The 12,296-nt window shown below is 44.8% G+C and overlaps 1 protein-coding gene across 1 annotated transcript; it reads left to right on the forward strand.

Moving 5' to 3' along the window:
- The first annotated feature begins 5,683 nt into the window (after positions 1-5,683).
- LOC144670395 (histone H3, embryonic-like) lies at positions 5,684-6,088 on the forward strand. The gene has a single exon (XM_078532879.1). The coding sequence runs from the start codon at positions 5,684-5,686 to the stop codon at positions 6,086-6,088; it is 405 nt and encodes a 134-aa protein (XP_078389005.1).
- The last annotated feature ends 6,208 nt before the right edge of the window (positions 6,089-12,296 follow it).

Raw genomic sequence — 12,296 nt, forward strand, 5'->3', positions numbered from 1 at the left:
GAGAATTGGATTATTATCCAAAAAGGAAAAATGTGCAGGGCTATGTGGAAAAGGCGGCGAAGTGGCAAGAGGTGATTTGCTCCTTCAGAAGGCCAGCATAGACTATAATGGGCAGAATGGCCTCCGTCTGTGCTGTAATCATTCTATGATTCGACGAATTAACTCTCCGTCAATCTCTCTTACAATATATGAGTGTGGGTGGAATTAACACCATCTGTCACTCTCTGCTGTTACATGTGAATGTGAAATATACTTCCTGTTAATCTCTGTTACGGTGCAAGAAACAGTAAATGACCTTATATCAGAAATGCTTGGGCCCTACTGTTCTCAAAAGTGCTCGCGGTTAAACCCACTGCCTTCTCCTCTCTCTACTCTCCAGTTCTAAAACAGCCAACAAGAACATACCTTCAAAGTAAGCGAGGATCGACTTCCACGTCCAACATCCATTCTGATTCAAAAGTGTTCTTCATTTGTCAGTTTGAGTTTCTGACCTTGGTTTGTGAGCAACACCTGCAACAATTCACTGACAACATCATGTGGATAGTGGCAATCTGAAATAAGGAGAGAAAATGCTAGAAATACACCGCACATCAGACAGCAAATGTGCAGAAAGAAAAGTTCACATTTCAGGTCACTGACAATCATCCTGCAATAAAACACTTACTAACATCTGCCCATGGTGGCTGCAGTTCCCACAATTCCCTGCATCCCAGAAACGGCTCTATCAAATGCACTGACTTCCCCGGCTATGAGAGTGTGCATGCTCCCCAGGGCCGGCCCCGGGTCATTCTGAGGTCGAACCTATCGGCCCATTTCACCAATATGCTTCTGTCCTTTTGAAGTTTAACACTATCCTCCTCACAGTTCACAATACCTCCAAGTTTCATGTCATCCGCAAATTTTGAAATGGTGCCCCATACACCAAGCAGTCGGTCAACAATATATATCAGGAAGACCAGGGGATCTAATGCCGTCCCCCGGGTCCCCCGCCGCACGTCCGCCGGGCCCGGCGACTTTCATTCGGGCTGAGAGCCGCTGAGAATCGGTGTTACTGAGGCTGCGCTCGACCAAGCTCCTGGCGCATGCACGGCTAGACAGGATTTCCGGTGACGACCAGGTACGCATGCGCAGTGTGGCCATTCTGAACGAGACAGACCGTTGTATATCACCCAGAGCATTCTGGGAATTCTGTCTGCCATTTTAGCATAAACTGCAACGCGGGAGGAGGCGCCGAATAAATATCAACTTCACTATATTTTACATCCCAAAATTTCATATTCAGGTAATGATGGAGTGATAGTGAACGAGAGAAGAACAGTCAGACTGTGCCCGCTCTTTGTGAGAAATGGGCTGCTCTCCACTGGTGTGTGTTTGCAGCAATTGCAGCTCGTGTTCTTGTGTGAATAAATGCAATTTGAGATATTTGTTGCCGATTGAAGTGTTTACAGGAAGCGAGATTCCAATGTTAATGCCTGCAAACTGAAATGATAAACCAGATAAGTTTGTGAGTAGCAGCAAATATTTCTCTTAGTGGGAAAGTAATTAACAGAGGATGGTTACTAATCCTACCGCCCACATAGTCATCTATGTTGTTTACATAAATGATGAATAATAGGGGACCCAGAACAGATCCCTGTGGTATGCCACTGGACACTGGCTTGCAATCACTAAAGCAGCCTTCTGTCATCACCCTGTCTCCTACAACGAAGCCAATTTTGAATCCACCTTATCAAATTACCCTGTATCCCATGTGCATTTGCCTTCTTTATAATTCTCCAATGTGGTACCTTGTTAAAGGCTTTGCTGAAATCCATAAAAACTATATCAACTTCACTACCCTCATCTACACACCTGGTCACCTCCTCAAAAATTCAATCAAATTTGTTAGGCATGACCTCCCTCTGACAAAGCCATGCTGAATATCCCTGATCAAAACTTTCCTCTCCAAGTGGAGATAGAGTTTCTCCTTCAGAATTTTCTCCAATAAATTCCCTAACACTGACGTGAGACATACTGGCCTGCAGTTCCCTGGCTTATCTCTACAACCCTTCTTAAATAGAGGAACCACATTAGCTATTCTCCAGTCCTCTGGAACCTCCCCAGTGGCCAAGGATGAATGGGAACCGGTTTCCTTTGTCCACTTGATCTAAACCTGTAATAATCTTGTACACCTCTCTCAGACCAACCCTCAATCCCGGTTGCTTCAAGGAGAGCAACTCTGGATTCCGCAAACAAACCTTGCAGCTGTAATCCCTCATGCCTGGAACTATTCTAGTAAATCTTCTTTGCACCCTCTCAAAGACTCTCACATCCTTCCAAAAGTGTGGTGACCAGAAATGGATGCAATATTGTAGTTGCAGTTCAACCAGACCTTTATAAAGGTTAAACATAATGTTCCTGTTTTTATGCTCAGTACCTCTGTTGATCAAAGCAAAGATCCCATCTGCTTTCCAAACTACACGCTCAAAATCTCCTGTCTCCTTCAATGATCTAAAGACTCTCAATCCCTCTGACCTTGCACAATTTTTAGAACTGGACTATTATGTTTATACTGCCTCTCTTCTGTCAAAATGCAGAACTGTTCCTGCGTGTGGGATTAATAATATGTCTTTGTTACTATATCATTAAGATCTGAGATGCAGCTTCTGCCTCTCCATGAGAATCTTTCTGGGTAAAACCAGAGTTTTCTCGGATTTTTGCAACTGTTGCATTACCTGTGTCCCACCGCCCTCACTCACTCTGTCTCTGTCTATCCCTCCACCCCCTCTCTCTTGAACTCCACATGAAGGCGTGGATTCAAATGATCAAAAATAATTCTGCTTGTGAACAAGATAATAATTTAAACAATTTACGGGTTAACCCAGGCACAGCTGTGATTGGCTGCAGCCTCCTGAACCTGGTGGACAGACATTGTGATCAGCTCCGGTCTCAGAGGGTTTAACAGTTACTGAGTTGGGAAACTACAACTAATTCCTGAGAATCCACAGCGCAGGCCGAGAGGAGAGGAAAGCCTGTCCTGGGAGCTGTAAATCTGAGACACAGTTTGTCCTGTCAATGTGTAGATGTGAACATTGTATCAGCGAGAGTGTGTTAAAGGGGCGGGCGGGTTAGACTAATGTCACTGTGTTTGTGTGTCCGGCCTCAGCGCCAGATTTCCGAGTCATTCTTGTATAAAATCACAAGATTTCCATGTCATAGGATCGCGCTGCTCCCCTGCTCAGCCCTGAAGAGAGAATTTAAGGCAATTTTTTCGGTTATTTCATGATTTTACTGGAAACACAGAGAAGAAGTCAGCGCTCGACTGAGAGGGCGCGATCAAAGCAGCAAAGAAACGGGTTTACAATTAAATTGGAGGGATGCGGTCACCTACACTGAACACGCCAAGCGCAAGAAGGTCACTGCCATGGATCTGGTGTACGCTCTGAAACGTCAGGGTCGCACTCTCTATGGATTCGGCGGCTGAACAACTTTACCCTTTCTACCAAACACACAACAAAGGCTCTTTTAAGAGCCACCCACCGTCTCACAGAGAGAGCAGAGAACTTGGAACGGGAGGTGGGATGGGCATTTTTAAGTGTCTAGAGATGAATATTTACTTTGTTCGGGTTTGCGATGCTGCAACCACCGAATTTCACATTTTAGTGGAGCAGCGATGGAGATCATTCCTGTATAGTCACTCAGTGTTTCGATCGTTTGTGAAACCTTTCTCTGGAGTGCCGGAATACGGGTGTTTATTTGCAGCAACCGGTGAACCGTTCACTTACCAGTCACAGTTAGAGCTCGTCACCACCGTACCTGCTCTTGCCCCATGAGCATTTATGGCCAAGGAGTGTGGCTCAGAGTATCAGACAAGCCCAGCTTAGGAAGCAGTCAGTGTCTGATCTGTGACCCTGCTGTGCCGCATATAACTGGGACAAGATCTGTACTTTGCCCTGGTGGATGGTGATGGTTAGGAGTGAGGAGGAGGGGTCTCAGTGCTCACTGTTACGGTGTGGGGGAAATGGCCGGAGAGTTTTTGTGAGAATGTTTGGCAAGCTGTTGGACATCATCTGTTTAAAGCAGTTCACGTTTTGAACCTCGTGGATTCTGTAATCCATTGGGAGACTCTGAGTAACGTCCACCATCGAGAGCCTGACTTCACATTGAAACTATTACAGAGAAGGGACTGGATTCTGTAGCTTTGTCAGTGGCTCTCAGCTGTCAGGAGCTGGGCTTAAACCCAGTTCTGTCTGCTGGCAGTATTGGAGGAGGCAGAGGCCTATGTCTGTTCATCGTAAATCAGAAGTAAAAGCTGCTGGACAGTGCCAAAATCTCCTGGAGCCCTTGTCCCACCACACAGCCTGTCTGAAATGGTGGATCTCGTGCAGAGGCTACTGGACCATTGTTTTGAAAAATTACATCTCGCATTTACATGGGATAGGCTGTTGTATTAATATGGGAATTAGATGCACTGAAATAGAGTAGAGAGAGCTATACCCTGTATCTACCCCTGTAACGTAACTGCCCTGGGATTGTTTGATGGGGACAGTGTAGAGGGAGCTTTACTCTGGATCTAACCCCGTGCTGTTCCTGCCCTGGGATTGTTTGATGGGGACAGTTTAGAGGGAGCTTTACTCTGGATCTAACCCCATGCTGTACCTGTCCTGGGGTGTTTGATGGGGACAGATTAGAGGGAGCTTTACTCTGTATCTAACCCCGTGCTGTACCTGTCCTGGGAGTGTTTGATGGGGACAGTGTCGAGGGAGCTTTAGTCTGTATCTAACCCTGTGCTGTAGCTGTCCTGGGAGTGTTTGATCGAGACAGTTTAGAGGGAGCTTTACTCTGTATCTAACCCCGTGCTGTACCTGTCCTGGGAGTGTTTGATGGCGACAGTGCAGAGGGAGCTTTACTCTGTATCTAACCCTGTGTTGCACCTGTCGTGAGTGAATGGCTCCATACAATTGCAAATCATTTTGCCTCTGGCCCCTGTGCCTGACCTACCTGAATTCTGTTCATCTTTGTAACTAAGCATTTTCTCGGATTATGATGCAGAAAAAAAAAAGTCACAGTTCCGATTTTATTTTTTTTTAAATAATCTTTAGAATTGTCTTCCTAAACGGAGTTGGTGTACTTGGTGACCGCTTTGGTGCCTTCGGAGACGGTGTGTTTGGCCAATTCCCCCGGCAGCATGAGGCGGACGGCGCTCTGGATCTCCCGGGCCGAGATGGTGCGGCGCTTGTTGTAGTGAATGAAGTGCGACGCCTCGGAGGCGATGCGCTCGAAAATGTCGACAACGAAGGAATTCATAACGCTCATGGCCTTGGACGAGATCCTGGTGGAAGGGTGGACCTGGGTCAGTACCCTGTACACGGAGATGGAATAGCTCTGCTTGCGAGATTTTCTTCGCTTCTTAGGCGGCTTCTTGGTGACTTTAATCAGCGACTGTTTCGACGCCTTGCGGGACACACAGCCCTTCGTCGCAGCCGCCAAGTCAGGCATTGCACTCTACTGGGACCAATGCTGTACAGAGATTAGACGACAAACGACAATTCAACCAATCAGGACCTGAGTTGGCAAGGATTAATGAACTGGCCAGAGTTTGATTGGAATTCTCAATTTGGGCTCCAGCCAATTACTGTTCGGGGCGGTTCCTCACAGAGTTTAAAAATGCGGATTGTAGGCCAGACTGTAATCGGTTCAGAAAATGGTCAGGACCAAGCAAACACCGCGCAAATCGACCGGAGGGAAAGCTCCCCGCAAACAGCTGGCTACCAAAGCGGCCCGGAAAAGCGCTCGAGCCACGGGCGGAGTGAAGAATCCTCATCGATACGAACCCGGCACTGTGGCTCTGAGGGAGATCCGCCGCTACCAGAAGTCCGAGCTGCTAATTCGCAAAGTGGCTTTCCAGAGGCTGGTGCGAGAGTTCGCTCAGGACTTGGGCGTCTTGCTCGTCCAGGGCTCGGCTGTCATGGCCCTGCAGGAGGCCAGCGAGGCTTACCTGGTGGGGCTCTTTGAGGAAGCCAAACAGTGCGCCATCCACGCCAAGCGAGTCACCATCATGCCCAAAGACATCCAGCTGGCACGCCGCATCCGCGGGGAACGGGCCTAAAACCCGGCTTAAGCACCAAGTACAACAACGGCTCTTTTAAGAGCCACTAAATCAAAAAATAAAAGAGCTGTGACCGGCGTTTAGAACAGAAATTAATTCGGCCGCTCAGACTCGAATCTCGTAAGTATTCGGCATAGAATTTAAAGCGTCCCACCCCCATGGGAAGTAAAGAAAATGCTGCCTATACGAGCAATTGAGACCGGAGACAGCCCTTTTCACAGACTGCGTGCGGGCAGATGCAATTGAATCAGATCCTGTCCGGGCGCAACACTCGCTGTGAAACTCGCTTGTGAATTTCTTCATGTAGCTCTCGTTATTGCATCGAATAGATTCGGTACTTTTGACATTGATGGATTTACAGAATGATAGTTTCTGATATCCTGTCCATAAATAGTTCACTAACAAAAGCGGGAGATGTGTGAGCAGAGAAACAGCGCTATTCAGAGAGGGAACTGAAAACACAAGTTAACAAATCAGAAACAGATAAATCCACCGTTACAATAACTGCATCTCTGACTCCCTCCTGACAGTGAGCAGCCCTTTCACTGATCCCGTGAGTGGCTCTGGAAAGAGCCTTTGGTTATTAGATCACATTGTGGCCGCTTCACTTTCTCTGGGAGCGCTCAGCGCTGGTTTTCTTGGGCAGCAGCACGGCCTGGATATTAGGCAGCACCCCGCCCTGAGCGATGGTCACCCCTCCCAGCAGCTTGTTGAGCTCCTCGTCATTGCGGACGGCCAGCTGCAGGTGTCTGGGGATGATGCGGGTCTTCTTGTTGTCCCGGGCCGCGTTACCGGCCAGCTCGAGGATTTCAGCCGTCAGATACTCGAGCACAGCAGCCAGATAGACCGGGGCTCCGGCACCCACACGCTCAGCATAGTTGCCCTTTCTCAGGTGCCTGTGAACACGGCCCACCGGGAACTGCAGTTCAGCCCGGGAGGAGCGAGAATTGGCCTTGGATCGAGCTTTACCGCCGGTCTTTCCTCTTCCAGACATTTCCACAATCTCACAAACACTTTCACAAAGGATGAGGAAATCGTCTCACATTCGCTTCTCTTATATCTTCGGGAGGAATGGTGCTGCGGGCATTGCTGATTGGTCACTTTGTGCTGCGTCTCATAATGTTGTTCATATCACCAATCAGATATCTACTGAACTCACCAATCCGGAGACTCCACAGAGTGAGGGCTGAAAATAACGGCGCCAAATTACCAGATTCCAACCTGTTTTATTTCAAATGCTGAAAGCCCGCCAAAATGTTATGCAACGAATAAAGGACACAATATCGTACTAATTGGAAATAGGTATTTAGTATGCGAATGTTGGATGCACTTAATCTCGCTCTCTTTTTCCCCAGTCTACATTTTGTCTGTATCTCTCCGTTTCTGATTTTCGTCCTGGCTTTATCTGTATCTAAAACAAGCCGAAAATAACGGCGCCAAATTTACAGAATCCAAACTTTTCTTTTTATTCGACATGGAATAAACCGCTGATATATTTATAAAACAATAAATAGATTTCATATAGAAAATCCCATTAATAGTTAACTCGGTCTGACAAAAAAAATTTACAAATATCCGTCCGTGATGGGACTATTTCACATTTTATACCAAGTTCCAGATTCGCTTTTAGAATCCGGGATCCATTTCGGTTAATTTCAGTCCTTTTTGAAACCCTCTAACCAGCCGGCAGAAAGTCTCATTTTCATATCTCTAAAAACGGACGGTATATTGTAGATATTCGTGGGAATCAAAAGTGAACATTTTTGGTGTAAATTTGCCAGCGTTGTGACTGAAGGTTCCTGCACAACCGGGGCTGATAGGAAATGAACTGATCGATTATTGAGACCAAACTTGACCAGAATTGGAAACTGACGCATTTGCGCTCTATTCTCTCTCTCTCTCTCCAGAGCCAGGGAAAGGGGCCGAATGTGAACGCGTCTGAGAACAAAGCGCAGTCATGAATTTATGGGGTATTATTAATGAGACCAATAATTGAACATGGGTTAAATCTACATTACCGAGAATCGCTGTGATTGATATGTAATCAAAATAACAATTAGACCATTGGGAAAGCTTCATAGTAAAATCATAAATTCAGAAGTAAAGCAATCGTATAGCTTTTTCAAAGAGATTGTGGGTGACTCTTAAAAGAGCCGTTGTGTTTCGGGTGTTGTTCAGTCCGTTGTGGGGTTTTACTTGGAGCTGGTGTACTTGGTCACCGCCTTTGTCCCTTCCGACACGGCGTGCTTGGACAGTTCCCCGGGCAGCAGCAGGCGCACGGCGGTCTGGATCTCCCGGGAGCTGATGGTGCTGCGCTTGTTGTAATGGGCCAGGCGGGAAGCCTCACCCGCGATGCGCTCGAAAATATCGCTCACGAACGAGTTCATGATGCTCATGGCCTTGGAGGAGATGCCGGTGTCGGGGTGAACCTGCTTCATCACTTTGTAGATGTAGATGGAGTAACTTTCTTTCCTGGATCTTTTCTTCTTCTTGCCGCCCGTCGCGGGCAACTTTTTCTGCGGTTTCTTCTCGTCAACCATGATCACAAATAGCTTCAGACACAGAATAACTCAAAGCGCTATCGAAACTCGCATTTTGTAGACGAAACCGGAGGCCTATGCTAATAAAGGAAGGGTGAATGTCATGTTCCCGATTGGCTATTTCACAACAAGGTCAATTCGGGATGTTTTACATCTTTCTGATTAGTTAGTTTAAAAACACAATCACATTTATTGGTCCTTCAAGCCACAAGCTCTCTCAGCTTCCTTTCCCGTTGCCCGCCCCATCCGCCCAAATCCCAGACTTTCTGACTCCCTCTGTCGCACCAGCACATTCTCTATGCTGGGAATACCACATCACTCTATAATCCTGCTGATGCTGTTCATACATTTTCCCTTCCTCACCAGGGCCAACTGCTCTTCTTTACTTCCAACCTTCAGCAGGACAGAGCAGTCCCGAATATTAGGGGTCAGACAGTGGCTCATGCGACCTTTTCTGCTTAGGTGAGGAGGGAATAAGTTTGATGAGCAGCAGCCACAAGTCCCACATGTGACATTGATATCGTGGCAATAACAGAATTCAATATTTCTGGCTTCATCCTATTCAGGAAAGATCAGGCAAAAGAAGCAGCACGGGGGACGAAGAGCAGTAATCAAATAATCTATTATAATGCTTGGGAGGGATGATGTCACTGAGGGGGTCAAACACAGAATCTATTTGATTATATTTATGGAACAAGGCAGGAGCTATCCCATAGTATGATCCAAGCATTGTATTAAACAATATTCTTTGTCGTTTCTCTGTCAGCTACTTGGTTGTGGGATTCATTCTCTGACGATCATTATCTGCTTCTTCAGTGAGGCTTACAATCTCTATCTCTCGGTCTATTGTCAGTGATGTTGAGATTTAATTCATAACTTGTGTTAGGAGGAAATTAAAAATGCTATCAGAGAATACATCCTTTAGAATAACCGGTAAGCCAAATCACATGTTTATGTGCTCAATAGGATAAAGTTAGTATGGAACTGGTGTGTCAGTTACCAATTGGATGTATTCAAATAAAGTCAAATGCGTTATGATCAGAAAAAGTACAAAAGTAGTGAAATATAATCAATCAGGGAGTAGGCTCTTCATTGTTATTCTTAGGAATGATTGCGGCTCCCTTGCATATGCTTGAATAAAACCGGTTAAAAGGAAGCCTGAGCCTCTGTGGTTGTTGCAGGATCGGAGAGTGTAACATCTCCTCTTCACTTGTAATCTCCTAAAAATGTTTTCTTTTTCTCTATAACATTCAGCTTCCAAGTGAGTGTGGCATTTACAATGTGCCTGTCAGTCCCAGTATGTTATTCTGCATTTCATTCAGCATAGGCTGTTTTTATTTTAATATATTTTGATTATTCCCTTTCTCTCTGTACTTCTCTAGTCTTTGGTATGCCTGTGTGTTTTTACTCTGCGCATGTTAATTTCTGCCAAGTGAGTGGGCTTTTACTCTGTCCTTGTCAATCTTTGGTATAAGTGTGTGGCATTTTCCCATATCTGTCATTTTATTATTTGGAATGTGTCTCTACAACTGTTTCTGAAGGCCTCGGTTAGTTTTTATCGTCTGACCCCCATCGAGGTTGATAACCTTTAAAAATATCTCTGAATTCCAGTGACCACCTCAAAGGATCACACAACAAGGTTTCACAATTTAAGACCTGTACTTAAGCAAGCTGAACATTGACTAATCGTCACTTAGTCAGTAATTAATACACAGAGATACAGAAAAGATCCCCCTCCCACTTAACTTCCTAACGTGACTGAAAATCAAATGCCAGTGTATGGTCTGTACTCAATACCTGATAAGTTCTGCTAGCGATCAATGGACTACCTGTCAGTAACTGATATTGTAACGTGGATTTTAATCTGTATTGGTCACTTCCTGGTTTATTATGATGGTATTATTCCCTAACCCTCTGTTTCTGAAATCAAGGATTTTTTCTTTCAACTCAGTAGCTGTAAGCCTGTAGTATTTACACGGGATATGTTAATTGCTGTTTTTGCTCTGTACCTACCAGTGTGTGAAAGATCTGGGTTGTACTCTGTACCTGTCAGACTTGATTAAGTATGGCTGTATGTTTTCATCTACTCCTTCCGAGCTACTGTATGCAGGTGCATTATTTTGTTTTGTTTTTAGCAGTTTCTGATAAATGAAATTATAATTGTCACTTTCTGCTTCATTGAGTTTTATTTTGCTCTGGACCTGTCAGTTTCTGCCATGTGTGACCTGGATAATACTGTACCGAGTGTCACTGGTATGTCAATATGTGCTTTTCCCTGAATCTGTCAGTTTCTGTCACGTTTGTGTTGGCTTTAATTTGAACCAGGGAGTTTCTGATAAGTGAGTGTGAGTTTGGATCTGTACCTGCCCATTTCTGCTGTGTAACACGTCCTTGGTTTTCATTTTGTGCCTGTTCAGCAATATTATGAGAACCTGGGCTTTATTGCACATGTCACTTTCAGATGAATGATTGTGAATGATAATCTGTACCATTTAGTTTGTTATAGGCATGTCGATTATTTACTTTCTGCCAATTTATGTTAAGTGAGTGCTTCTTTTCTTCTGGCCCTGTCATTTCTTGCTGCACTGAATGGTGATTTTGCTTTGGATTTGTCAATTGCTGATATGTGAATGTGGGTTTTCCAATGTACTTGGCAATTTCTGATCTGGAAGAAGGGACTTAACTCTTGTATCAGTTAATTTCCGGCATTTGGATGTGGGATCACTGTTAACCTGTCAGAGACTGATACATTATTTTGGATTTGCACTTTGCATGTCAGTTTCTAATATTTGAATCTGGATTCTGCTGAGTGCCTGTCAGGTACAGCTATTTAAATATACATTTCACTCTGCACATGACAATTTGGAGTATGGACGAAAGATCATTCTTCTATACCTTTTATATTCTGGCAAGTTTATTTGGTGCCATTCTGTATCTGTCAGTTTATTTTTAGGATCAGTCTATACCTGCCGGTTTCCGATTTCATCCTGTACCTGTAAGTTTTACATTACAGATATGTACTATTCTGTACATGTTTTTGTCCCCAATAATATATTGTGGGTTTTGATCCCTATTTCCCTGTCTCTGGGATGTGGCTGTAAATGTAAATATTACTCAGTACTTGATTTGTGAAAGTGTGCTTTTTTATTTTCCCTGCCTGTTCCTCACATTTGAATGTGGATCTTACCATGTACCTCTCAGTTATTGGAATGTGAGTAAGGGTAATTATACTATATGTTTAATCTATGCCAAGTAAGTTTGCTCTTGTTTTTCTGTCAGTCTGATCATCATTCAGTGATGGTTAGTTTATGATAAATGTGTTCAAGGTACATTGTATAACCAGTTACAATATCACTGTGGCTTCAAAAAACAGATCAGAGCCTGTCTGCACCTCGTGATTGACCTCCTAGTCCCCCAAAGCCTTTCCACGACCTAAAAATCACAAGTCTGGTCAGAGATGGAATATTCTGCACTGGCTTGGATAAGTGCACCTCAACAACACGAAAGAATCTTGAAAACATCCATAAAGCTGTGGGTTTGACTTTCTCACCATTCACCAGCTTAAGCATTTATTCCCTCAACCACTGGTGAACAGTGAGTACCATCTATGAGACACACTGCAACAACTTGGTTAAGTAGAATGCAGGACTCAGTCTGTAACTCTCAAT

Source organism: Cetorhinus maximus, chromosome 31 (assembly GCF_964194155.1).
Source record: "Cetorhinus maximus chromosome 31, sCetMax3.hap1.1, whole genome shotgun sequence".
Taxonomy (NCBI): domain Eukaryota; kingdom Metazoa; phylum Chordata; class Chondrichthyes; order Lamniformes; family Cetorhinidae; genus Cetorhinus; species Cetorhinus maximus.